Source organism: Sabethes cyaneus, chromosome 1, assembly GCF_943734655.1.
Source record: "Sabethes cyaneus chromosome 1, idSabCyanKW18_F2, whole genome shotgun sequence".
NCBI classification, from domain to species: Eukaryota; Metazoa; Arthropoda; class Insecta; order Diptera; family Culicidae; genus Sabethes; species Sabethes cyaneus.
This window is the reverse complement of record NC_071353.1, coordinates 19,604,835-19,631,247: the sequence shown is the minus strand read 5'-3', so window position 1 is coordinate 19,631,247 and position 26,413 is coordinate 19,604,835. Positions and strand designations below refer to the sequence as shown.

The window sequence follows — 26,413 nt, the reverse complement described above, 5'->3', positions numbered from 1 at the left end:
CCGTTTTCCGTTTTTGTTTGATAGAAATGCGATCGGAAAATGAAATATTTGCTGCTTGCTACTACCAACTGAATCAAACCACCAAACCAATAACAAAGAGCAGGGTGTACATACAAGTACATACATACAAGTTTCAGCATATTCAGGGTTGCTAGTTTTCAAATTAAAAATTAACCCCGTTACGCTGCGGCTAAGGCTCTTGCCGTGCTTCTCAATTGGATTTTTACCAAATCGTTTGAGCTACGGAAGTTTCTAACGCTGTGGAAACAATCCTACACTCTTAAATGATTCTACCTGTAAATAAGTTAGATTTAGTTAAAGCTAGGTTGAAACTACTCAAAATGCCCTTAAAGTGTACAACCTCAGATTTTGAGTAATTTTTCAACCAAAAAATTGGTAGTAGGAACTCAAAAGTGCGTTATTTGGCATAGAGAATAATTCAATTATCGGTAGCAAGTAGCCAAAATTGGTTGAAATTTTTACCCAAACTTTGAGTTTGTACACTTTAAGGGCATTTTGAGTAGTTTCAACCTAGCTTTAACCAAATCAGACCTATTTACAGGTAGAATCATTTAAGAGTGTAGATGTTTCCTGTAATTTAAAAGAGAAGAAAAGCGAGACTTACATCTCGCTACAGAGGCATTATTACCAGTCTTTCTGCTGGATCAAAGCTCTTTAGAATCATCGGTATAAATCTGAACAGCACCAAAAACTACATGCATCGTTTGTTTGAGAAACCCCACAAACGCCATTTTTACGAACATTGACTTTTTAACAGTTTTCGAATTTTTGAGGATATCTACACCTTCCCTCAAAATTTCAGACAAAGTTAGTTCCACGAACCCATTTTAATTGGGGTTGCAAATATCCGTTTGTTTGAGAAATCCCAAATATCCATGTTTCCGATAATCACCTGCGATAAGTACAACATTATCATTCAATATTTACGTGCAATAGTGTAGCAGTACTGAATTTCAGACGGGTGGACTACGGTAGAAATGATTTTGTTTATGCTATTTTTGTGAATTTGTTAATGTGTACCACTTGTTTGATTTTTCACAATGTGCATTAAGTTTTAAAAAACCTTCAAGAATTTAAAATTGACCGTGTGATGTAAATAGTAATAGGTCTAGTTTTAATTTTTATTCATGTAGACAAAAACTGTCCGATGGATCAATAAACAATCATAATAATAATAAGCGGTTACGCAGCGGTTACACAATTTCGGGGAACAGACCCCTTATCCCGACACCGGATACCAAAGCTGCAAAATGCCTTCCGGCTAATGCAGTAAGAATCCTTAACGAGGATATTTTGCCACTGTATACTGAAACCGCCGAGAACCTTGCGGAACTGCAGTGTATAGTGTATTCCGCAGCTGTAGCCGTTGTGAGAACTATGGGATTACGGACCTTCCCCCCAGGTAATGGTGAGGTCCATGTACGCCCCCAAACACGAAAACCCGCATGGATGCTACAACTAGAATCTAGGATAGCATCGTTCAGGGTAAAGATAGGTCGGTTAACACAATACAAGAGGGGAAACCGATCAGGAAAGCTGGTTCGTCAGGTGAAAGAAATCGTCAAGCCCGCAGAGCTCCTAGATCTCAGTGAACTCAACATCACTGAGATCCTCGACACCCATGTACAAAGGTTAAGTGCTCTTGCTAAACGGATGCGACGTTATGTTGAATGTTCAAAGCGGAAACAACAAAACCGGATGTTTAACACTAACGAAAAGGAGTTCTATGACCACATCAGCAATCACAAAACCGATTACAGCGAGGGACTCCCAGAGCTTGGCGAAATTACACAGTTTTGGGCCAATATATAGGAGAATCCCACTCAACACAACAATAATGCGATGTGGTTGGTAGAAGAGGAAGAAGGCAGTGGTGAAATTGAACGCATGGCCTCTGTAGCAGTGACCGCCGAGGATATCCATGAGGCTACACGGTACACCAGGAATTGGGCCGCACCAGGACCGGATTTCGTGCACAATTTATGGTATAAAAAGTTCTCTGCAATCCATTGGCGGATGGCGGAATGCTTCAACATGGTACTAAGAAACCCCCAGGAGCTGCCAGAATTCATCACTAAAGGGGTAACCTATCTTCTACCCAAAGATCGGAACACGACTAATCCCGCCAAATACAGGCCAATAACATGTCTTTCAAGCTTGTACAAGGTGCTCTCGACGGTAATCACCGAAAAGGTGCAGTACCATTGCGATGCAAATGGAGTGATGACTGAAGAACAAAAAGGATGCCGTAAAAACAAACAAGGCTGTAAAGACCAAGTCATCATCGATGCAGTCATTGTGGGACAGCCAAGCCGAAATAGGCGAAACCTCAGTATTGCGTACATCGACTACAAGAAGGCATACGATTCAGTACCCCACTCGTACCTAATTAAGATACTAGAATTGTATAAAATAGACGATGGCATCATCAGGCTAATGAAGCACGCAATGAGAATGTGGAACACTTCACTCCACACTGCCGACGGGATAGAGGTGTTACGATCCAGAACTCTCAGCATAAAAAGGGAGATTTTCCAAGGCAATACATTCAGTTCGCTATGGTTTTGCCTTGCGATGAACCCCCTCAGCAAAGCACTCAACCGAAGCAGCTATGGCTGCCAATTGAAAAGTGGGACAACGAGTACAAAAATTACCCACACCTTCTATATGGACGATTTGAAGCTGGTTGCGGAAACTGCGGAGAAGCTGCGTCATTTGTTGCAGCTGGTGACAACGTTCAGCAACGATATTCGGATGGAGCTTGGCGTCGACAAATGTCGTCTCGTAAATATCCATCGGGGTAAAGTAATGGACGCTGAAAGTTTCCGCATCAACGAAAGGTAGGAAATTCGAAGTATGATTGAAGGTGAGTCGTACAAATACCTGGGATTCCTGCATCTGAAAGGTATTCACCACACGACTATCAGGAAAGAACTGCAGGAACGGTTCCTGTGTCGTGTCAACCGTATTCACTCGTGTAACCGAAATCACTCCTCTCTGCCGGCAACAAAGTAAAGGCGATAAACACGTTTGCCGTGCCTTTGTTGACATACAGCTTCGGGGTGGTTAAATGGACCAAAACGGATTTGGAAGCGAGTGAAAGTACCTTGCGAGTATCGCTAACCAAGCACCGTTCGCACCACCCAAGATCGGCAGTCGAAAGAATCACCTTACCACGCATGGAAGGAGGAAGAGGTGTCACTGACATCCAAGCGCTAGCGGAGATATTTCATAGATAGTCAGATGTTGTCTACCGCACTGTCTGTGAAGCAGACCACGGGTTCAGCGCCCTGCATCTGACGCAGGAGCATTACCAGCTGAACTGCGACCTAAAAACCGTACCAGAAAAGGTCGAAACGTGGAAAGCAAAGGAACTACATGGGATGCACCCTCATCAATTAGAGCAAGCGCATATAGACAAAGTGGCATCGAATGCGTGGTTGATGCGAGGTGATCTCTTTTCGGAGACGGAAGGCTTCATGGTAGCCATTCAGGATCGGGTTATTATGACGAAGAACTACCGCAGGTACATATTGCACGAAGATATAGAAGACCGTTGTCGAAAGTGCAATTCAGTAGGGGAAACGATCGAGCATGTGATTGCAGGCTGTCCTTACCTAGGCTGTCTTACCTAGGACGCCACAATACAGTTGCCAAGATTGTGCACCAGCAACTCGCCTTGAAGCACAATTTGGTAAACTGTTACGTACCCTAATATAAGTACCTGCCTACCCCGATTCTGGAAAAGAGCTGCATAAAGTTGTACTGGGATCGTGAGATTATTACGGACGTCCTTATACGTGCCAATCGTCCTGACGTTGTGATCTACGACAAAAGGAGGAAGCACATTACCCTCATAGACATCGCTGTACCACTGGATCGCAATGTCCAGTCAACATTCTCGGCCAAAATAACGAAATACCACGACTTAGCCGAGGAGCTAAAGCAGATGTGGCACCTTGAGGGCGTACGTATCGTTCCGGTGGTTATCTCAACCACCGGAGTAGAGCCCTGTAGTCTACAACGTCCCCTGGAAGAGCTGGAGCTGCAAAGAAATTTGGACAAAATCCAAAAAGCGGCGGTTCTTGGAACCTGTAACATAACGAGGAGGTTCCTGAATCACCACAATCAAACACAACTAGAGCAGACGAAAAAAAGTGAATGAGAACCACAGAACCTAACCCCTCTTGGCATAAAGAAGCCCGAGGGTAGGTGAAAGTTTCCAGCATTTTTGCTGACAAGTGCCAAAACTCTATAATAATAATTTCACGATGTAATGTGTCGATCAGATCAGCGATCTTGGAGTTCTGTTGGATAACAAGCTCACGTTCAACGTTCAACCAACAATCTAACGCTGTCATCTCTAGAGCTTCGCAATTACTTCCCGAGACTTCACACATCCCCATTGTTTGAAGGCATTGTATTGCTCACTGGTACGCCCAATACTTGAAAATTCCTGTATCATCTGGAATCCTCATATTCTGTGTTGGAAAGCCAGAATAGTACGTGTTCCACGTCTACCTAACAATCTTCCCCGCTACGTAGACCGATACCCCAGCTTTTGGATTTGGAGACATTACAGACTGACAACTAGCTTCCATCGGATTATGTGCGGTTTTTATGAACCACTGACGTCATACATCCGCGCTTTCACGCTAGTCCAAGAATTATTTGACTTTGGACACGTTTCTTCACGCGTCTTTAGTAGAAGCCTAACAAGGTCTAGGATTTCTAGATTTTATCCTAGATTTAAGTTTCAAATTCATGTCGATAATGTCAAAGTTGTTGGATGAATCAACCAAAAATACAAAATACAAAAACAAAATGTTCGTTTTGTCTGTCGTGCGAAAACCGAAAACGAATGAATGAATGAAATATTTTAGGTTAGGTGTACGATTGACGCCAACTTCTGCTCCCTTTTTGTCGGAGAGCCCAATTTCGGAAGCAGCTCTTGGGCCCAAAGGCGGGCTTCTGTCTATAGAAATCTATTCACTGCATTGTTCTTGCCAATCTGAACATAGCGAATATATTTTCATGAAGAAAATTTTTGTTTCAAACAAAAAAACTTTTGAAATTTTCAGATTCGATGACGACTAATTTCTCCTTAAGTTTAAATTGGAACTATTCGTTATGGGTTTCATGATTTGTTTTGTACAACAGGTTTCCACGATTTTTTGTTTTTTTCTAATTTTGGGCATAGGTTCCTTTGTTTAGAAAGTATGTTGAAAACCTATAACATTACAGCATTTGTTGTTAAAATGATTCAAATTTTCAAGATTGTAGTGCTGTTTCAAAAGCAATTTTACCTTCTAGATGTGAGGGTTAGAAAGTACAATAAGCATGAAACGGATGGTAATCTCATTTCCAAAAGGAGGCAGTCTATTTCGCTTTTAAAAATTCGTTGAAGCTTTTCTACAGCTTCATAAATAATAGCCTTTCATAAGCATGTTGCATAATAATTTCACCTGCTGAGTATAGTTCAATTGCTTACGATAAGAATTAAATTGAAAGTACAAAGTTTTTACATACTAAGATTGAATGAAAGCTAAAGTAAGAACCTTTATGCTACCAGAGAGTATTACTTGTGCTTGGCAACAACGAAATCATACAATAGCGGCACAACGCATTATTTTACTACTGTTCAAAGTATATTTTTATACGTTCAATTATTCAGGCGAACCCTTAAGCACCGTGTGAAGCTACTATTTTTACCACGCCGCTAACGAGCATCTGAAACGATATTCCCTTATCCGCAAGTTACGCAACAAAGCCAAATACGTTCGACCTTCCGATTAGCTCAGCTGCTTCAAGCTCGCGAACAATCGAGTGTCCTTATTAAACGTTTGATTACCTCATGAAATCTACAATCTACCAAAATAAATGGTTTCATTAGAGCAAAACATCAACCGCGATAAGAGATAACTTTACAGCCAGGCAATTGTGAACCGAATCCATCGATAAGTCTATAATACATTGACGTCACGTGTGGAATAAATTGAAAATCATCTCTCTCAATGATTCAGTGGTCAATTGTACCGAAAAATCATCAATTTTATTTCTCATTTTTTAATCACCCAAACACTGGAACATACGAGCATTAATGTTACGATCCACCTCGGCCATCTGCACCGGGATGCCAGTAAGGCATTCTGCGAATTCAGCAATCAGCGCCGGTCGGTTAACCTCGAGTTCGTCCAGGTCGTCCTGGGCCTCCGTCCTCGCCGTAGTGTCCCAGAAAACGCGTTGTCTCTCGTAATTTTCCTCCAGCCACGTCAGATGTCCGGCCGAATTGATGAACGAATTGTGGCTTGCATACGTGAATAGCGTATATTCGGCAGCTGCGGTCGAAATGCGCTGCAAAGTGTTGCCCAGATTGCGGAAATCATCGGCCAATCCCTCCTTGATGTTGATCTTGAAGGCCGCGCAAGTGCTCAGCTCGCCGGCGGCCCGAATACGTTCCGCTACGATTTCTGCCGTCAGACCCAGCAGGCATTCTTCGTTAGCATTCGGGTACAAAATAAACTCCGCAATCAAAGCTCGCGTATCATCGAAGAAGTGTTCAATGGTGCTCCACGATTCTGCAATTAAGCTTTGGGAAGCTTCGTTCAGCAGCTTCAGCTCCGCCCTCGTGAGCACACGAACCAACTGCACAAACTCATCCTTTTCCTCGTGGAGGTCATCGAAAAGGATGCGAAACTCTTCGGTTCTCTCCGCTAGCTCGGTCATCGGAACGGCAAGTACCTATGAGAGTGCACAAAGGTCAATCCCAAACTTGACAGAGTTATCTAAGAGATTACGTTTACTCACCGCACCGAATCCACACAGGATGACAAAAAGTGCTAATTTCATGGTCGAAACCCAATCTCGTCCGAATTTACTGTTCAAATGAAGCTGCAAAGTTTACGTACTGACTTTTAAATAATCTCACCCTCCAAAAGCAAAGGACCCCCGCTGTCGAGATGTTACACAATCGAAACCCGTACTCGGCGGAACCACGATTGGGAAGATTAGATTAGGCAAACAGTATGGCGCCTGTCTCGAGACCCACGTAATAACCTAACGTTTAGATTAGCTGAATTTAGCACTGCTTAACCTGTAATCTTGCACCAATCTCACACTCTGTGGCTCAGATCAGATTGTCCCGAATTAGTAGCCGGTATGGCGTAATCAAGCTTAGACGTACAGTTTACCAAATCAAATATATTGTCGGATTCAATTACATTTTTAAAAGTTTTATTCATTTAGTTCATACATGCTGGCATACGGCTTAGAATATCCTGATCGAACTCATCCAACTCCTCCGGGATGTGACTCAAACATTCGCGAAACTCGGCAATCAGAGCGGGGCGATTGATCTCAATCGTGTCCAATTCTTCCTGAGCATTCACCAGGGCCGTAGTGTCCCAGTACACACGTTGCCGCTCGTAATTCTCCTCCAACCACTGCAGATGTCCGGCCGAGTTGATGAACGAATTGTGGCCAGCAAAAGTGAACAGCGTATATTCGGCAGCGGCCGTCGAAATCCGTTGCAGGGTGTTTCCTAGATTGCGGAAATCGTCAGCCAATCCTTCCTTGATGTTGATCTTGAAGGCCGCGCAAATGCTCATCTCGTTGGCAGCGCGTATCCGCTCGGCAACGATTTCCTCCACCAGACCCAGCAGACAATTTTCGTTGGCACCCGGTTCCGTGGTCGCATTAGCAATGGCCGTCCGAGTGTCATCGAATCTATGCTCGATGAGGCTCCACGATTCGGCAATCAACTGTTGGGAAGCTTGATTGAGCAGCCGCAGTTCGTATTGCGCTAGAATTCGCGTCAAATCAACGAACTCATCCTTTTCTATGTGCAAATCGTCGAACAGGATGCGAAACTCTTCGCTTCTCTGGGCCAGTTCCGTCATCGGAACGGCGCCGACCTGCGGAATAACGGTGAAACAGTTAGTGGAAAAATCTTGTCTCAAAAGTTGGGAACGTCACTTACCAACGAAATCGCACAGAAAGCCACCAGTAGCAACGTATTCATGATTCCAAACTCGGGTAGATTGGCCTCGACTGAAGTTCTCTTTTCGATAAACACACTCTTAAATAATTAGGACCCGTCTCCCGACTGGGGGGAAATTTACCACCTGATATGGGGATTAGATTAGATGAGAGAATTTCTCTCCGATAACATGCAATACAACTGCAGCGAATCGTTTCGATCAGCTTTCAAACTTGTGTTTGCAATTGTGATTAGAAATAAATTCACTACCCGCACTTTTGGCGTAATACAAAGTTTATTCAGATAAACTGAACTCTAACAGCTAGATAACCGCTGATTAATATCCTGATCTGCGTCATCCAATTCCTCCGGGATGTGACTCAAACAAAGTTCAAATTCCTCCATCAGCGCCGGACGGTTTCGTTCGATTTCGTCCAGATCGGCTTGCGCTTCTACCAGGGCCGTAGTGTCCCAGAACACGCGTTGTCGTTCGTAATTCTCCTCCAGCCACGTGATGTGTGCGGCAGGGTTGATGAACGAATTGTGGCCCGCATATGTGAACAGCGTGTACTCGGCAGCTGCCGTCGAAATCCGCTGCAGCGTATTACCCAGATTGCGGAGTTCGTCGGCCAACCCTTCCTTGATGTCGATCTTGAAGGCAGCGCAAGCTCGCATCTCATCGGCCGCACGTACCTGCTCGGCAAGGATTTCCTCCAGCAATCCTTCCAAACAGTTCGCATTACCGGTTCCTGCCTGTAGCATCTCCTCAATAGCTGCCCGTGTATCGTCGAAATGGTGCACAATTGTACTCCACGAGCCGGCAATGAACCTCTGGGAAGCACTGTTCAGCAGTCGAAGTTCGTAGCGGGTCAAAATTCGCGTTACATTAACGAAATCATCTTTCTCCAGGTGAAGTTCATCAAACAGCACCCGGAACTCTTCACTGCGTTCGCTCAACTCCGTCATGGACATGCGCGGTGTCGGATTAGCCTGCCGGAAAACCCAACAACACCGTGAACTCAGGACCTTTTTGCACCAATTGAAGTCACCAGTGTAGTACTTACCGCAGCTAACCCACAGAGGACGACCAAAATAAACCACTTCATGTTTGTTCCCGTTCGCACAAAGTTCGCCAACTGAATCTTTCCGGTGCGTTCAGTTTACTTTAAATATGCAAACCATGTTTATAAACAGTACCTCTCTGGAAAACCTATTTTGTTGAATTACTCAACGACAGGTGATTAGATTAAGTTTATAAAAGTAGTCAAAGTTCGTTCCAAGTTCGGGGCCAAACAAAAGCGCTTGTTTATTGATTAATTGCTTACAAGATTACAACTGATAAAGTTTCTACGCACATTGTAGGGCCTCTTCGATCAGTTGTTCCATGTTGAACAGATAGCTGCGGCCAATTTCATCGATTTCTTGCCAAATATTTTGACGAAGCACGTTCATCAGCCCCTGGAAAGTCTCGATCTCGTGATCCAGGATATCGGTTACCTTCTGGACGAAATCGGAGTTCTGCATGTAAAAGTACGCCAAATCGTTCAACGTTTCTTGCAAATGTAGCACCGGGTTACCACGCGTCAGATGATCCAGAACCGTCCACTGGAACGCACTGGAAGTAACCTGAAAGTTGTAAACGACCGGGTAGAACAGAGTTCGCGACAATGTCGCCAGCTCGCCATAGGCTTTCTCCGCAGCAATACTCAGATCCCTGGCGGCTTGGGTAGCCCGCCGGATCGCTTCGTCGTTCGCCGCTACAATACACGGATTTTGCGTATCTCCGATATCCAGCGCGTGATCCAGGATCTCGTCCTTGGCGTGCTGCTTCATGTGCTGGATATCGGTTACGGTGAATGCGTACCGCGAAATGAACTGTGCGTTCAAATTCTTCAACCGTAGCGAGTGCTGCATCCGATAGACTCGCAGTTTGTAGTCGATGTCGTAGTGCAACTGGTTGAACAGCCGATCGAACTCCGTAACGACGGCTACGTCGTCTTCGACGTTTAATTTAGAATCCTCCTCCGTGGCTGCGGCAATCTGTAACGAACTCAACGCGTATGTCGTTAACTAACAAAAAGGAACTCGACGTCGTACACACCTGCCAGCAGGCCAGCAACAAAAGAACGACCAATTGATTCATATTTCTCTAACGCTCAACCGTGTCTTCTCGTTTCTAGTTCCGGACTACTAATGTCCACTGCGGATGGTTGTTTTTACCTAAGTTAACTTCCCGCACGCATGACAGCTATTTACATCCGAACTGACTAATTGAACTTAACCGCCGAACCATCACTATTATCGTTATAAAACAATCGAATTTCCGCTACGTTTCAGCATTCTAATTCCATACCTTTACGATTATTATTGATCACAGCTCGCGATAAACCCAATCTTCCGAATTACCTGATAGGCAACTTATAGCACGTAATCCACTTATCGGCGCCAAGCCATAATCTTATTTTGTCATGTTTCTTTTTATCAACAGACGGTCACACACTAGTGGAATCGATAGCAATTCTACACTATCTGGAAGAGACGCGTCCACAACGACCTCTACTGCCACAAGACGTCCTGAAGCGTGCAAAGGTTCGCGAAATTTGCGAGGTATCACATCCCACAGCCCACAAAATCTCACTCTATAACTGTTTCAATCTTTACCTTTTTAGGTAATTGCATCAGGCGTCCAACCGCTGCAGAACCTAATCGTTCTAATTCACGTCGGTGAAGAGAAGAAGAAAGAATGGGCCCAGCACTGGATCACCCGTGGGTTCCGAGCCATCGAGAAGCTGCTGTCCACGTCGGCCGGTAAGTTCTGCGTCGGCGACGAAATCACGCTGGCCGACTGCTGCCTGGTACCGCAGGTGTTCAATGCACGGCGCTTTCACGTCGACCTGCGCCCCTATCCGATCATTCTGCGCATCGACCGCGAGCTGGAAGGGCATCCGGCCTTCCGGGCTGCGCATCCCTCGAACCAGCCGGACTGTCCGCCGGAGGCGGCCAAGTAAACGAAGCGTTTTTTTTTTCACGTTCACAAAGTTCAAAACATTCAAACGACTCAGATTACAGTGGATATTTACAAGGCACAAACTAAGGACACAGATAACCACCGGCTTGCTTGTGGTGATTACTCAATTCCTCCGAAATAGGCTACAAATTTTAACAGAGAAAAAAACAGTTGCAGGACTTTTGTGAAAAGTAATGCGTCCTACATTGAATTGACCATCACAGATGACTAATCGTGTGAATCATCTATAAAAAAAGTACGATTTTATTCCATTTATTATATTCTATTACAATACCGTTGAAACGGAACATTCTATGTCTAACTATGCGATATGCTTAAAATATTCGTTTGAAAAGAAGACAAACATCAGCTAGATTTGGAGATATTGCAAAAAAATAACTGTGAAATCTGGGTTAACGTTTGATTCGGTTAAAAAATCTAATATTATAGGCGCCTTATTTCATCTGTAACCAAAGCCAGGCCCCTTACACTTCCTAAATGCCTTCACAAAGCTAAAACTAATACTTGTGCATCTAAGCTACAGCTGGTCCACACCGCAAATAGAACCTTCAAATACTTTATTTTAGGTCGTACAAAACAACGCATTGATAACGTTCGTGGAATGAATCTTGACCGTACACTCAACTTTCGGTTACACCTTAACGAGACTTTTTCGAGGGCCAATAGACTACTAAAATTTATAGTTACTTTAACGACAAGGTCGTCACAGTCCATTCATGGCAGTCAGTATGGCACCAAATATCACCCTTCCCTTCTTCAGTGTACCAACCTAACATGCTCCCATAGACTCGGGAAACCATTACAAAAATATAAAATTAGTTCAACTAAGCTGCTAGCCGTAATAAGATCTTGCAACTCGAAGCACTAGATATTGCATTCTATAAGCTCTATTACTTTTTCGGTTATTAATGACACTAAATACTGAGATTAGTGCTCAATTAATATTCATCACTATATTTTCACTTTTTCGCCGTCGATTTTTCATTAATTTTTATCGGCCGTTCCAGTCGTCACGTCAATCGCGAAACTTGACTTGAGACACAGAAAACTTTAATTTACCACCCGAACAGTTATTTAGCAGAGTATAATAATGATTTTGTCCAATCTGTTCACTTGAATTGGTATGAAAAACTTAACTTCGTTTCGATTGCAATTCCGAATCCGCGACCGTCGTTGTTTTACGTTACCAAGGAAACGGGTGTATATGTGGAGTGATGCCATATTTACGTTGAGCATGAAAAAGACCAATAATTTTCGCTATTAAATTAACGGTCGTAGAGTGTCGAAAATATAATATTTACTGATTCAATATTCACTGATAATAAAATTCATCGTAAACAGTATTTGATGTGATAGAATTACTGTCGGATCTCGTTCAACAGCAAAAATAGATACGCGATTCTACGTTTCATAATTGTACATAACAGATTATTTCCTACTACTAGCAACTTTGTTCTCGTCGTGAAAGTACTGAAATCACTAAAAAATGCAACTGGACACTGACGACCTTCACCTTAAAGTTGCTGATGAATTCCGGGATTCTAATTTCTTTCATTTGCTCTACTGCGCCTCTGTATGTTGGCGCCTAATTTGCGAGAATCTACCGTAGAGAGCAGAAAATCATACGTTATTAATGCACTTCGAGAATTCGGAATAATTATTTTATTCACCGAGAAAAGTAAGATAAATAGGACTTTGTTTAACACCAACCGCTAGAAGCAGATGTGTGCCATAAACAAATACCAAAGCAAAACCTACTAGATGCTGCATTCCTTCGCACAAACTTGGCAGCCAGTTATCATCAGAGTACAGAGCAATGCGGGGTACTATTTAATACTACCCTCCTATTGACTCTTACACCATATTTTCAAAATCATAATGAAAAAATCTTTATTTTTGACACCATTGATGGCGGCATTTGAAGGCATTGGAATAAGCCACTTTTTGCAAAATAAAAATAAATAAAATCCCCACTATCACAGTGCTTGCAACCCTGGATCTAGCGTATGTTTGTCTCAGAATAATTTCTTAAAATCAAACTTCGTGTTCGCATTCTATCGATTAAAGTTTTGGATTGCATTTTCTATTTTAGTGTTGCTTCTAACTCGGTGTACTGATTTAAAACAAGAAACTGGAATGACTTATACTGCGCAATTATGAAACGTATTCTCACCACTTATTGCTTCGAAATGCCATTCAAACTCACTAGTAAACCAGTTTGTAATATTAAATGAACTAAATTACACCTCATCACCAACCTTATTAAACTTTATAGCGAAATAGTAAAAATTAACATTATTAAACAAGGCCATTGCGAATTATTTCAAAAGTTTTGTTACTTACTTTGGTTGAAGGTTGGACACGAGTAAAACTACTTTTGAACTAAAATCAATTGTCTGTAACCTGCGGTAAGGCCTGTGGTGGTTCTACAAAATTCGTTATAAAACATGCACAACGTATCTAAATTGCAATAACTATATTGTATTATATAGATCTGCTGACCATTTTGCAAATGTAGGTTTTTCTGGCTCCTGCTGGTTTTTTCCTGCATTCTTAATTGTAATTCACGTTATCAATGTTTAAATTAATTTCATGTTTTGTAAATTATTTTTCCGTTTTGTACGTGAAACCCTTCAAAGGAATTAAGTTCCACTGGGTTCTCACTTCGTTGTTAATTGTTGTTAATTAAATCTCCGCGTTTTTTCTTTTAATATTTTGTTTTGTAAGTGTCCACTACCAGGGGGCTCTTTCTGAGCTCTTTGGTGTGGGGTCAGTGGAGGGTTAATAAAAAAAATAACTGCCATAGACTGTTAGCATAACATGTTTTTGAAAATTTATAATGTATGAAATATTGGGTGTAAACCGGATTATTTGCTGCTGGTTTCACGTGTTCAATGAAATGCTCAAACTATCTGCCAAACTCCTTGGTTGTCATCCAGCCGCTAGGAGAAGCTGAAGAAGCGTCAACTTTTAATTTTTCAGGCAGTCTGACCTTTGGAAAAATGATCAAAGGTGGGATGAAATGTCCTGTAGCAGACATATTGTTCACCTTCCTAAACGTAGCTAGAGAATATAGTTACCGGGATGACCGATGTCTCATGAACGTTATATAATATGTCTGACGGAATGTTGGTTTTTATAACATTCCTTCGAGGAGGTCATCATAAAATTTGTCAATAGCAACGCGATGAAACCTTGTGCTCTTGCAGCTGAGGTTGCTTCGGGTGCCCGAAAAGAAAGTTGTGGGTGACGCTTGCGGAACCCAGCCAACCAATCTATGGCGGCAAGTTGCTTAGATCTATCGGGTGAGCGATACCATTACTTTCCACTAGGTCGAACGCTAGCTTCCGGATTTCCCTGGTAGTTATACCATAGAACCTTTCTTCCATAGATAGGATGTAACTCACCAACTCTTTCTCCTGCGTCTCCGAAAACACGTTGGAAAACGACCCGAACTGCGCTTCTTCTGCGGGATGCGTACAATGTAAATAACGATTCAACGTTTCTCTAAGAAAACCATAGATTGAAGTCACACGCCGTTTCGAAACGCCACCCCGCACAGCTTCGATGGCCGCACTCAAACTGCCCTGTGGCCACTGTTTTCGATTGGATCTTCTTATGTAATTCCGCACCATTATTCTGGTTAGTGTCGCCGTAGTTAACTTTTATAGGTTACTAGCTGACCCGACAAACTTCGTATTGCCACAAATTAAAATGTGTTGTACATAAATCGTGAATCTGTCACAATCTCGAGTTTAGCAAGTTTCTGATGAGCTCAATCTTAGATAATTCATTTTGGCAGTTACGTCACTATGAAACCATGGGTAGTTTAATGTACAGATTTTCAATTTTTCCTCACAGTAAAGTAGAAAACAACCCCCCAGTTACTTAGCCAGATAAAATAAAGCGGATAGCGGCGAATATTTAGCCGTGATTGTATAACATTTCGCCAAATACCATTTCGCGAAAAACCTTACGCGGAATGTACCATTTCACGGAAAACCTTTTCGTGGAAAGTATTTCGATCCTCGAGGTTATCCTCTCCTTACTCGTTGTCGCTCGTTCGGATCCAACTGAAGAAAGTAGGAAAGTAGACCTAGGAATAAACCTAGACAGAGGTGATTTCTGCGGGGGACTGCGGATAATTTTTGGTGGTTTTGTTATTGCCTGTTATGTTTTATGGAAGAGTCTAAAATTTCTCGAGTTCGATTAGTTTTTGAGTTACGCAAAAATTTCTGTTTCGTTTGTATGAGAGTCCCTATTCCCCTACCACAGGGGGGAGGGGTCTCTAACCATCATAAGAACCTTCCTCGGCCCCAAAAACCCCTACATGCAATTTTTCACGCTGATCGGTTTAAGTTTTCGACTCTATAAGGAACATACCGACAGATAGACAGACAGAAATTCATTTTTATAGGTAAAGATTTCGCTTTTTCATACTCTAGTTATTACATAATTCGAATTACCATTAATGTGTGAACAACTTATTCTGAACTTTCTATTACTATATGGGATTATCTGGGATTTATGCAGACAGATGAAAATGACTTTAACTTCCAAGAATAGAGCTTTAAGACAATTTAAATCAATTGTTAGATCAATATATAAACGGTCACCCCTTGGTCCTAGCTCTCCCACTGCAGTACTAGTAAGTGTTGGTGATAATGTGAATCGCACGTTTTCCGTTAAATTAGTGCTCACGTAAACAAAATACAATGAGCTCCCCGTATGCGAATACTAACACCTGTGCGTCGCAAGTACCTACTTATTTCGACATGCCAAGACGCTGCAATAAATAAAAAATAAAAATAACGACGCAGTTATCACTGTTCAAACAACAATCTACTAACCGGTCGCTTTCTAAACGACCGGGATGATATTTTCAAATCAGTTTCAAGCGGCTCTTTGCTACGCTAAGATGTCCACCGGCCCGGCAAAACCATTATTGTACTCGTTCTGGCGTAGTTCCTGCTCCTGGCGTGTGCGGAACGCGCTGAACCTAAAAGGAATTTCCTACGATCTCAAGACGGTAGATTTGTTCAAATCCGATGGCGGAGAACAGCTCAACGATGAGTATCGCCAGCTAAACCCCAGGCAGCAGGTTCCGGCCCTGCAAATCGGTATGCACTTTGTTAGTTTTCTAAGTTCCTGTTTCTAATTAATATCACATGTATACTTTAACAGACGGTAATATATTAATCGAATCGATGGCGATTCTCCACTATCTGGAGGAAACACGCGTAGAGAATCCACTGCTACCGCAAGATAATCTGCAGCGAGCGAAGGTTCGGGAAATTTGCGAGGTACACAGTTGATCTGCAGTTATGTTTAAAGTTATCTCAACTTGGTCTTCCATTTTAGGTAATCACATCGGGTATTCAACCATTCCAGAATGTCGGCACCTTAGACTATATCGGCAAAAAAAATAAAGCACTAGAATGGGCCCAGTACTGGATTGCGCGAGGCTTTTGCGCCGTCGAAAAACTACTCGCAGCTTCGGCCGGCAAATACTGTGTTGGAGATCAAATCACGCTGGCCGATTGCTGTCTAGTGCCACAGGTATTCAATGCTCGGCTCTACAAGGTAGACCTTACTCCATACGTCACGCTTACCCGCATCGACCGGGCACTGGCAGAGCATCCTGCCTTCAAGGCTGCACATCCTTTCAATCAGGTTGATTGTCCGCCGGATATTGCCGCTAGAAGGGAATGTGTTTCTTCATTTACAGAAGCCTGAAACTGCCGCGTCGTGAAAATAAACCGTTGTTGACAAATATCGGCGAATATGCTGCAAAGCAGTTTTATTTACTTGACAGTCGTATTATACAAAACTAAATAATTAAACAAATAGGATGACCCATCGTCGCTAGCCACGATACCATCAACACCTTTGAAAATGCATTGTACCGTAGTCCGGGGGCAAATTGATCACAACCAGGGTGAAATTGATCAAACGTTCAACTCAAACAAACTTCATATTTTGGCGGTTTTATGAAATAAAATTTAAAACTTGTATTGTTTATTATGTAGAATAATCAGCTAAAGGTTTCTTTCATCTTACTTACTTACTTAATTGGCCTAACGTCTTATGACAAGGCCTGCGCAGTATAATTTCTCCATCTGTTTCGGTCCATGGCAACTGATCTCCAGTTCCGCGGGCACCCAGTGCTCGCCAGATCTCGCTCCACCTGGTCTTGCCACCTCGCTCGCTGTGCCCCTCTTCGTCTTGTTCCTACCGGATTTGATGCGAAAACCATTTTTGCAGGATAGTTGTCCGGCATTCTAGCAACATGTCCTGCCCAACGTATCCGTCCAGCTTTAACCACTTTCTGAATACTTGGTTCGCCGTAGAGACGCGCGAGCTCGTGGTTCATTCTTCGCCTCCATACACCGTTCTCTTGCACTCCGCCAAAGATGGTTCTTAGCACCCGCCGTTCGAAAACTCCGAGTGCTCGTAGGTCCTCTTCTAGCAATGTCCACGTTTCGTGCCCGTAGAGGACAACCGGTCTAATTAGCGTTTTGTACAATGTGCACTTTGTACGGGGGCTCAGATTGTTCGACCGCAAGTATTTGTGGAGTCCGTAGTAGGCCCGACTTCCGCTGATAATACGTCTTTTAATCTCACGGCTGGTATTGTTGTCCTCTGTTGCCAGCGAGCCAAGGTATACGAACTCGTCGACTACCTCGAACTCATCCCCGTCGATTACCACGGTGCTGCCCAAGCGAGCCCTGTCGCGCTCGGTCCCGCCCGCCAGCATATACTTCGTTTTAGACGTATTTATCTGCAATCCAATCTTCTCTGCTTCGCGTTTCAGTCTGGTGTACTGATCTTCCACCGCCTCAAATGTTCTGCCGACAGCATCCACGTCGTCAGCAAAGCAGATAAATTGACTGGATTTATTGAAAATCGTGCCCCGCATTTCAATCGCCGCTCGCCTTATAACACCTTCAAGCGCAATGTTGAATAGCAGGCAGGAAAGACCATCTCCTTGTCGAAGTCCCCTGCGAGATTCGAATGGGTCCGACAATCCACCCGAGATTCTCACACAGCACTGGATCCCATCCATCGTAGCCATGATAAGTCTAGTAAGCTTACCCGGAAAGCCGTTTTCGTCCAAAATTTTCCATAGCTCTTGTCGGTTTACGCTGTCATATGCGGCTTTGAAATCGATGAACAGGTGGTGCGTGGGGGCTCGGAATTCGCGGCACTTCTGGAGGATCTGCCGCAGGGTGAAGATTTGGTCTGTTCTAGACCGACCCTCCATGAAGCCGGCCTGGTAACTTCCCACAAATCTATTGGCTATTGGCGATAGTCGATGAAAGAGGACTTGGGACAGCACTTTGTAGGCGGCATTCAGGATAGTGATGGCTCGGTAGTTCTCACAATCCAGCTTATCACCTTTCTTGTAGATAGGGCAGATAACCCCGTCTTTCCACTCCTCCGGTAGTCGTTCCGTATCCCAAATCTTGACAATCATTTGATGCAGACAGCCGGCCAACTTGTCCGGGCCCATTTTAATAAGTTCCGCTCCAATGCCATCCTTTCCCGCTGCTTTGTTGTTCTTCAGCCGCTGGATGGCTTCTTTAACTTCCCTTATCGATGGGGGTGGCACATCTTCGTCGCTTGCTGCACCAATGTGGTCACTTCCTCCGCTATCATGGTCTTCCGCCTGCACGCCATTCAGGTGTTCATCGTAGTGCTGCTTCCACCTTTCGATCACCGCACGGTCATCAGTCAAGATACCTCCATCTTTATCTCTGCACATTTCGGCCCGCGGCACGAAGCCTTTGCGAGATCCGTTGAGTTTCTGATAGAACTTCCGTGTGTCGTGAAAGCGGTACAGCTGTTCGAGTTCTTCGAGTTTCTTTCATCATTTCTTTTATTTTTGCGTTGTAAGCAAATATATTTTTCATACATCAAAATTATATTAATGACCGTTAAACTCATACCCCGCCGATAGTTGACGATCCAAAAAACAGTGATCGTTGTATGATAATTGTATAGGCGGAATAACAGTGTGATTTGCCGCAGGAACTAAATAAAACCGACGAAAGATACACGAACTTTAAGATTTATTTGTGACAACATGTATTCGCAAAGGTATAATAAAAGGAATGGAAAAGGGTACAACAGTGCTACCAGTTTAGATTGCAATACGTTGTACAACACAAAATAAAGGTATTCGCTATGTAAGCACAAATCGATCTCTTGTACTCTCGTGGAACTGCCATATGGAAAGTTTGTGAAGATCTGGTGCAAAGTTCTGTTTATCCTCTTCACTCTTTAACAAACCTGTGCACAGACTTCACAAATAGAACAAACTTGGGAAGGTGGCAGCACCGCTTCGCGCACATAGCGAATCGTCAATAAATTGTTATTGAAACAAGTTAGAAATATAAATTTATTGTAAAAGTGTCACGAAAACTGCTCTTTTCTTAACCCGGTTGCCGTGGTTACCATGTGGTAATGTAATGTTTTGTTTTTTCTTTTAACTTATTTGTTAGTTATTTTTCATCAAAATCCTGCCAAGAAAAGATTTATCATTTAGTTCATTGTGCAATTACCAGTCAAAGTTATTCTTAAAAGTGTATAAGTGTAGTCGATTTCTATGCATTTTTAGGTTGCAAGAGTCGAAAGATATCGGCAGCTGCTCAAGCGGCACCGATGATGTGAAATTCTGTTGTCAAAATATGTTCCTGCTACAGAGTCACCACAATCAACAAAATGCCCGAATATATGCAGCACATCTTTCTGATATTCCTCGGGACAAAAGGTCTGTGCAAAGGTTCCAGAATGTTTCCTGTGTCATGGTATGGCGATGTTTTTCCAAAAATTTGAAGGTTTCATGCTGTTCATTAAACCTTTCCGGATTTTATTTCTTCGAAAGGGTGTCCTGTTTCTACGCAATCTTCTCGACTTCTATGCATGGGATTACATGCTAGGCAAACTAGGGAACACCAAAGGATTGACTTAAACTAATGCAAGCGTCTTATTTTAGTGACCATTTACTTTACTGATTGAGTCACGACTACAATCCAACTATCGCATCGCGATTCACTAGTTGGACCGAGGCAGTTAATAGAAGTTTCGAAACTTGCAAATACGATAAAATTTTAACATTCTAGTGTTTTTCGGTTGGGGCATGGCCCAACATGTGAACACCCAACTAACGAATCGCCCGATTATCGAACCCTCAATTAGTGAATCATTGCTGTATTCAGTTACTGTGTGAAATGCCTTCTTTCCACAATGGATTCAAAGGATTCGTAAACTAGTATGCATGCAAATGCATTTTATTGGTTTTTAATGCTGGTAATTTGGTCCAGAGTTAAATTAACAATTTTGTTGAAAATAAATTGCAGTAACCAACCATATTTGTCACCAACAGGCGCGGTGCGGTTTCAGGCGTGTTCCAATGAAAAAACAACTTCCTTTTCATTAGCAACATCCGGCGGACAGTCAACCTGATTGTAAGGATGTGCGGCCTTGAAAGCAGGATGCTCTGCCAGTTCCCGGCCGATGCGAGTAATTGTAACGTACGGGGTAAGGTCCACCTTGTAGAGACGAGCATTGAACACCTGTGGCACTAGGCAGCAGTCGGCCAGCGTGATTTGATCTCCGACACAGTATTTGCCGGCAGAGGCTGCGAGTAGTTTTTCGACGGCACGAAAGCCTCGCGCAATCCAGTACTGGGCCCATTCTAGTGCCTTTTCTCTGCCGATGTAGTCAAAGGTGCTTGAGTTCTGGAATGGTTGAATACCGGATGTGATAACCTAAAATGAGATAACTGTAAATAGAATGAATATATAACAGCAAATGAATAGTGTACCTCGCAAATTTCCCGAACCTTCGCTCGCTGCAGCTTATCTTGCGGTAGCAGTGGGTTCTCAGGACGTGTTTCCTCCAGATAGTGGAGAATCGCCATTGATTCGATTAGTATGTTACCGTCTGTAAAAAATACATGTAAAATTAATTAGAAACAGAATTGGAAAAACTAACAAAATGCGTACCGATTTGCAGGGCCGGAACCTGCTGCATGGGGTTTAGCTGGCGATACTCATCGTTGTGCTGTTCACCGCCACCGGATTTGTATAAATCTACCGTCTTGAGATCGTAGGAAATTCCTTTTAGGTTCAGCGCGTTCCGCACACGCCAGGTGCAGGAACTACGCCAGAATGAGTACAATATTGGCAGTTCGGTACCGTTGGACATCCTAGCGTAGCAAAGAGCCGCTTCAAACTGATTTTTAAAAATTGCGCCGGTCGACTAAAAAGCAGATTGTTGTTTGAAGAAGTGATAACTGCGTCGTTTTTGTGTACCGAAATAAGTCGGTACTTACGTCGCTCAGGTGTTAGTACTCGCATACGGGGAACTCCTTGTATTTCGTTAACGTGAGCACTGATTCCACCGAGAACCTGCCATTTATATTATCACTAACACTTGCTAGTGCTGCAGTGGAAGAGCTAGGACCAAGGGGTGGCCGTTTATGTTTCGGGTTGCCTATTGAGAACCAATCGCTAATTTCCAGACTTAAAGATCTTTTCATGGAAGACATTTTCATCTGTCTGTTTAAATCCCAGATAACCTCATATAGTAATAGAAAGTTCAAATTTACTTGTTCACACGGTAACGTTACTTCGCATTATGTAATAATTTGAGTATACCAAAGTGAAATGAAACATGAATGGTTTTTACAGTCGTGCATTTCCTTATATAAAACTAATGACTGTAAATTATAAGGCGGTACACATGATTGAAATTATTTGGAATAAATCACCTGTAATCTGGAAACATAATTCCTCTTCTTGATAAGTTTATTGCTGTTACTGGTAATGATGCTTTGGTTGATGTATTGGTAATGCTTTTAAACCCTTGATATTTAAATAATAACAGAACATTTTTGTTGATTAGTAGCATTATTCAACCCTTGTATTACAAATTACCGGGTAACTGGCGCTTACTAAACTGTTATACAACAAAAATGTTGGTCGGGAACGTATTCACTGAACCTTTCTGTGGAGCTTTTGTGACGAATAATGAATAAAGTCTTTCTTCTGTCCCGTTTTTCGCCCATTTCCTGAGTCTTTTCAAATTTCTTACCAGTTTTCCAGGTCAGTTTTTTTCCGGTCGCCTTTTTGTCTTTTTTTTTGTCACGGATTGCCGCAGCAGGAGACGAACTACCTCCAGATCCATCGGTAATCCATCTGTGAATATGCTAAGAAAATTTACTAACATTTGCATAAGAAACTGTTTTGCTCTGCTTAGTTTGGTTCATGTCCGAAGCATCGAAGCTGAATTAAAATGCTACTGATTTGGTTACAGCTGATTTAACACTGAATACATGTGGCAAACGTTGAATAAATTTGAGCAAATGCCTCTGTATTCTATAAGTGTTTAAGCAGCCAACGAATTCATATAATAGTGTCACAAGCAGATTGGGCGCATCTTCAACCTCTCCACAACCCGCCCGTCAATATTCGGAATAATTATGCTATAACAGCTGAATAAACGATTGGTCCTCTTAATGAAAAAGTCCTCCCAAGAAACAAAAAACTCCTTCTACGCGCATGGCCAAATCTCGATCGTTACAGAGTTATCCAACATTTTCAGTTTTCGGTTCTGTCTACCTTAAATTAGCTCTGGTACTAAACTCTGGTATGCTAGCTAGCTCGATCAATTCTGTTACTTTCATTCGAAAGCTGAGAAAATTTTGTTTTGAAAATTGCTCTTAAACCTCCTACTTCATTAGAGTTAGCAACTTTTTAGAAGCAAAACGCTTTGAAATAAGTGTATCTCAAGGCATTTTTATCGAATTTCTCCTAAAAACGTGTGATAAAACTGATTGCTGTTATTCACCAATTTAAAGCTCTAGTACCGTTCTACAATTCGTTCTTTGACGTAAAACGTCTATCTCTTTTAATTTCTATGCAATTTCATTTTAAACGTATGGTGTTGCGTGCGTGGTGTAGTATCTGAAGCAGGGCCCGGCATCGTCGAAACAAATAAATGAAACTGACTTTCTCTTACCTTCACTTCATACAAGAAGTGACATGCTTCATTTGTTGAACAGAACGTTTCAAGTAAGCTTCAGTTGAAGTTGGTGGCTGTTTTAATTGACGACGGCAGAAAGTCAGGCACGATTTGTCGACATTGGCTAGGTTATCTTTAATTTGCGTTGCATTGTACTTAATGTTATTTAAATTCAATTTATTTGCATTCAAAGTTGCTGGCCTTCTTCTAAATGTTTGATATAAAAGTACAAATGAAAAGTTGAAACCGATAGTCATGATGAAGTGAAACCCGTTTCGCTGACGCTGACTGAAGCCAGTTTGAAGCTGAAGCGGTGCTGCTTCTGTTGAAACCGAACCTTCACTGCTTCATTGTTGAGTGACGGTATGCAATTGAAGTTGACGTTGTCGGGCCCTAATCTAAAGACTGCAAGAATTCATAGGGCTCTATTCTGTAAGTCACGTCGAGCAACTCGGCTCGACTCAGTCACTGTCGAGTGTCGAGTGCAAGAAGAACGGGCAGCATAGCGGCTCAATGCACGACCAAAACAAAGCTAGCTCAGGCGTCACTTGCTAACCGTTTAGTCACTTACTAGCTTTTTGGCGGTGGACTCAGTCGAGTTACTCGACAAAATCGGGTCGCCTGTGACTTACATAATACCAAAAATCGACTAGTCGAGCAAAGTGACACTCGACGTGACTTACAGAATAGGGCCCATACTTCACGCATAGCAAAACTAATATTGTTTGTTGGTGGTAATATAGTTGCCACTGCCTTATAAAGGGTTAACACCTTTAAGCAGCCGAAAAACGGTTTGATGTTTATGGCTGTTTAGAAGTGGAAAAACTTAAAGTAGCTTAAACATCGATTGTTCAAACACTATTTAAGTGCTTACTTTATGCAGCTTTGATCGCCTTAAACCAACTCGTACACAGCAATTGCTCTTGCAATTCAACTAACGTTGTTACTTGGGATAAGGTTGATATGCAGTAGGCGTTAAAGGGCTTTTTATTAAGATTACCAATCATTTATTCAGCTAGTATAGCACAATTATTGAGAATATTGACGGGTTGTGGAGAGGTTGAAGATGCGCCTAATATGCTTGTGGCACTATTATGTGAAGCAGCTGATTTACAGCGCATTCGTAGGCTGCTTAATCACTTATAGAATACAGAGGCCTTTACTTCAATTTATGCAGCGTCTACCACCTATGTTCAAAGTTAAGTCAGCTGTACCAAATCAGTACTACTTGCCGGCCTAAGACAAAGCCTGTTGGACAAAATTTCTCCATGTAACTCGGTTGAGGGCTACCGCTCTCCAATTCCTCGGACACCGAGTACTCTCCGCCAGATCTCGCTCCACCTGGTCTAACCATCTTGCTCGCTGCGCTCCTGGTCGTCTTCTTCCTACCGGATTTGAGGCGAACACCATCTTTGCAGGGTAGTTGTCCGGCATTCTTGCAACATGCCCTGCCCATCGCATCCGTCCAGCTTTAGCTACCTTCTGGATACTGGGTTCGCCATAGAGCTGTGCGAGTTTATGGTTCATCCTCCGCCTCCATACTTCGTTCTCCTGCACGCCACCGAAGATCGTTCTTGGCACTCGTCGTTCGAAGACTCCGAGCACTCACAGGTCCTCCTCGAGCATTGTCCATGTTTCATGCCCGTAGAGAACAACCGGTCTAATAAGCGTCTTGTACAGGGTGCACTTTGTACGGGGACTTAGTCTGCTCGACCACAATTGCTTGTGGAGCCCATAGTAAGCACGACTTCCGCTGATAATACGCCTCCGAATCTCACGGCTGGTATCATTGTCCGCCGTTACCAGTGAGCCAAGGTAGACAAATTCATCGACTACCTCAAACTCATCGCCGTCGATCAATATACTACTGCCCAAGCGGTGTCGTTCGGCCTCGGTTCCGCTGGCCAGCATGTACTTTGTTTTAGACGTATTTACCTTTATCCAAATCTTTTCTGCTTCGCGCTTTAGTCTGGTGTACGTGACACCGGAGTTGCCCAGGAATACACGCGGCAGCTGGAAGCAGCGCTACCAACGGAACTTGGCGCAGCAACTCTTAAAGATGGTTGGAAAGGCATTAAGACCGCCATCGGTAGTACTGCTCTAGTGGTACTAGGTACAATGAATCCGAACCGAAAAAACGATTTGTTCGATGGCAAATGCGAGCAATTAGTGCAGGAGAAGAATGCAGCACGTGCGAGAATGCTGCAACACCGTACGAGGGCGAATGTGGAGCGATATAAACAAGCACGGAACAGGCAAAACTCGGTCTTCCGGAGGAAAAAGCGCCAACAGGAAGAACGAGATCGCGAGGCGATGGAAGAACTGTACCGTGCTAACGATAAACGGAGGTTCTACGAGAAGTTAAACCGTTCGCGCAAAGGCTATGTGCCGCAGGCCGATATGTGTCGGGACTCAGACGGTAATCTTCTCACGAACGAACTTGAGGTGATCGAGAGGTGGAAGCAGTATTATGACGAGCACCTTAACAGCGATCTAGCTGAACATGAAGGTGACGATATGGCAATAGATATTGGAGCACGTGCAGAAGACGACAGAATACCAGCCCCCGACTTCCAGGAGGTAGCAGAAGAGATGGGTCGGCTGAAGATAAATAAAGCGGCTGGGGCTGATCAGCTACCTGGCGAGCTACTGAAATACGGTGGTTACGACTGGCTAGAGTGCTGCACTGGGTCAGTGTCAAAATTTGGGAGGAAGAGCTACTACCAGAGGAGTGGACGCATGACGCACGATACAATGACGCATTATGGCAGGAAATTGTGCCTACTTTGGACTCCGTAGGACGCTGCGATCGAACAAAATTCGCCACCGCACGAAGTTAACAATCTACAAGACGCTGATTAGGCTGAAAAAAAATGCTCGTGGAGGGCCAGCGCGCCCTTAGTGTTTTCGAACGGAAGGTGTTGCGCACCATCTACGGCGGAGTGCACTTGGAAGACGGAACGTGGAGGAGGCGAACGAACCACGAATTGATTGAATTGCATCAGCTGTTTAGGGAACCATCCATCGCTCACACCGCGAAAATCAGTCGCCTGCGATGGGCTGGGCACGTCGTGAGGATGTCGGACGACAGCCCGGTTAAAAAAGTTCTCAATAATGATCCAACTGGAACGAGACGGCGGGGCACGCAGCGAGCAAGATGGATCGAACAAGTGGAAGGCCACTTGCGGACCGTACGCAGACTACGTGGCTAGCGAATTGCGGCCACGGACCGAGTGGAACGGAGACGATTTCTTCGTACAGCAGAGGAAACCACGGCCTGGAGCTGATTAAGTAAGTAAGTAAGTTGACAACAGCGCCTCAAAGAAACAGAATTTGAAAAAGTAGTGTGAAGGGCA

The 26,413-nt window shown here is 43.3% G+C and overlaps 3 protein-coding genes across 4 annotated transcripts in view; 2 read left to right on the top strand and 1 right to left on the bottom strand.

The window, feature by feature from the left end:
- The window catches only part of LOC128732766 (probable maleylacetoacetate isomerase 2), a 49,368-nt gene extending 36,233 nt beyond the window's left edge, over nucleotides 1–13,135 (top strand). For both annotated transcript variants that reach the window (XM_053826132.1, XM_053826131.1), the window contains 2 exons: nucleotides 10,488–10,606; nucleotides 10,669–13,135. In XM_053826132.1, the coding sequence (XP_053682107.1) occupies nucleotides 10,488–10,606; nucleotides 10,669–11,007 (458 nt within the window). In that variant the 3' untranslated portion in view covers nucleotides 11,008–13,135. The remainder of the gene's footprint in view (nucleotides 1–10,487; nucleotides 10,607–10,668) is intronic.
- A 2,801-nt stretch (nucleotides 13,136–15,936) lies between these two features.
- On the top strand, nucleotides 15,937–17,006 carry LOC128733033 (probable maleylacetoacetate isomerase 2). Its single transcript, XM_053826581.1, has 3 exons — nucleotides 15,937–16,147; nucleotides 16,212–16,330; nucleotides 16,389–17,006. The coding sequence occupies exons 1-3, from the start codon at nucleotides 15,946–15,948 to the stop codon at nucleotides 16,761–16,763; spliced, it is 696 nt and encodes a 231-aa protein (XP_053682556.1). The 5' UTR covers nucleotides 15,937–15,945; the 3' UTR covers nucleotides 16,764–17,006.
- Nucleotides 17,007–20,428: 3,422 nt separating this feature from the next.
- On the bottom strand, nucleotides 20,429–21,239 carry LOC128745456 (probable maleylacetoacetate isomerase 2). The gene is made up of 3 exons (XM_053842531.1): nucleotides 21,038–21,239; nucleotides 20,857–20,975; nucleotides 20,429–20,800 (listed from the first exon to the last, which is right to left on the bottom strand). The coding sequence occupies exons 1-3, from the start codon at nucleotides 21,237–21,239 to the stop codon at nucleotides 20,429–20,431; spliced, it is 693 nt and encodes a 230-aa protein (XP_053698506.1).
- Nucleotides 21,240–26,413: the final 5,174 nt, after the last annotated feature.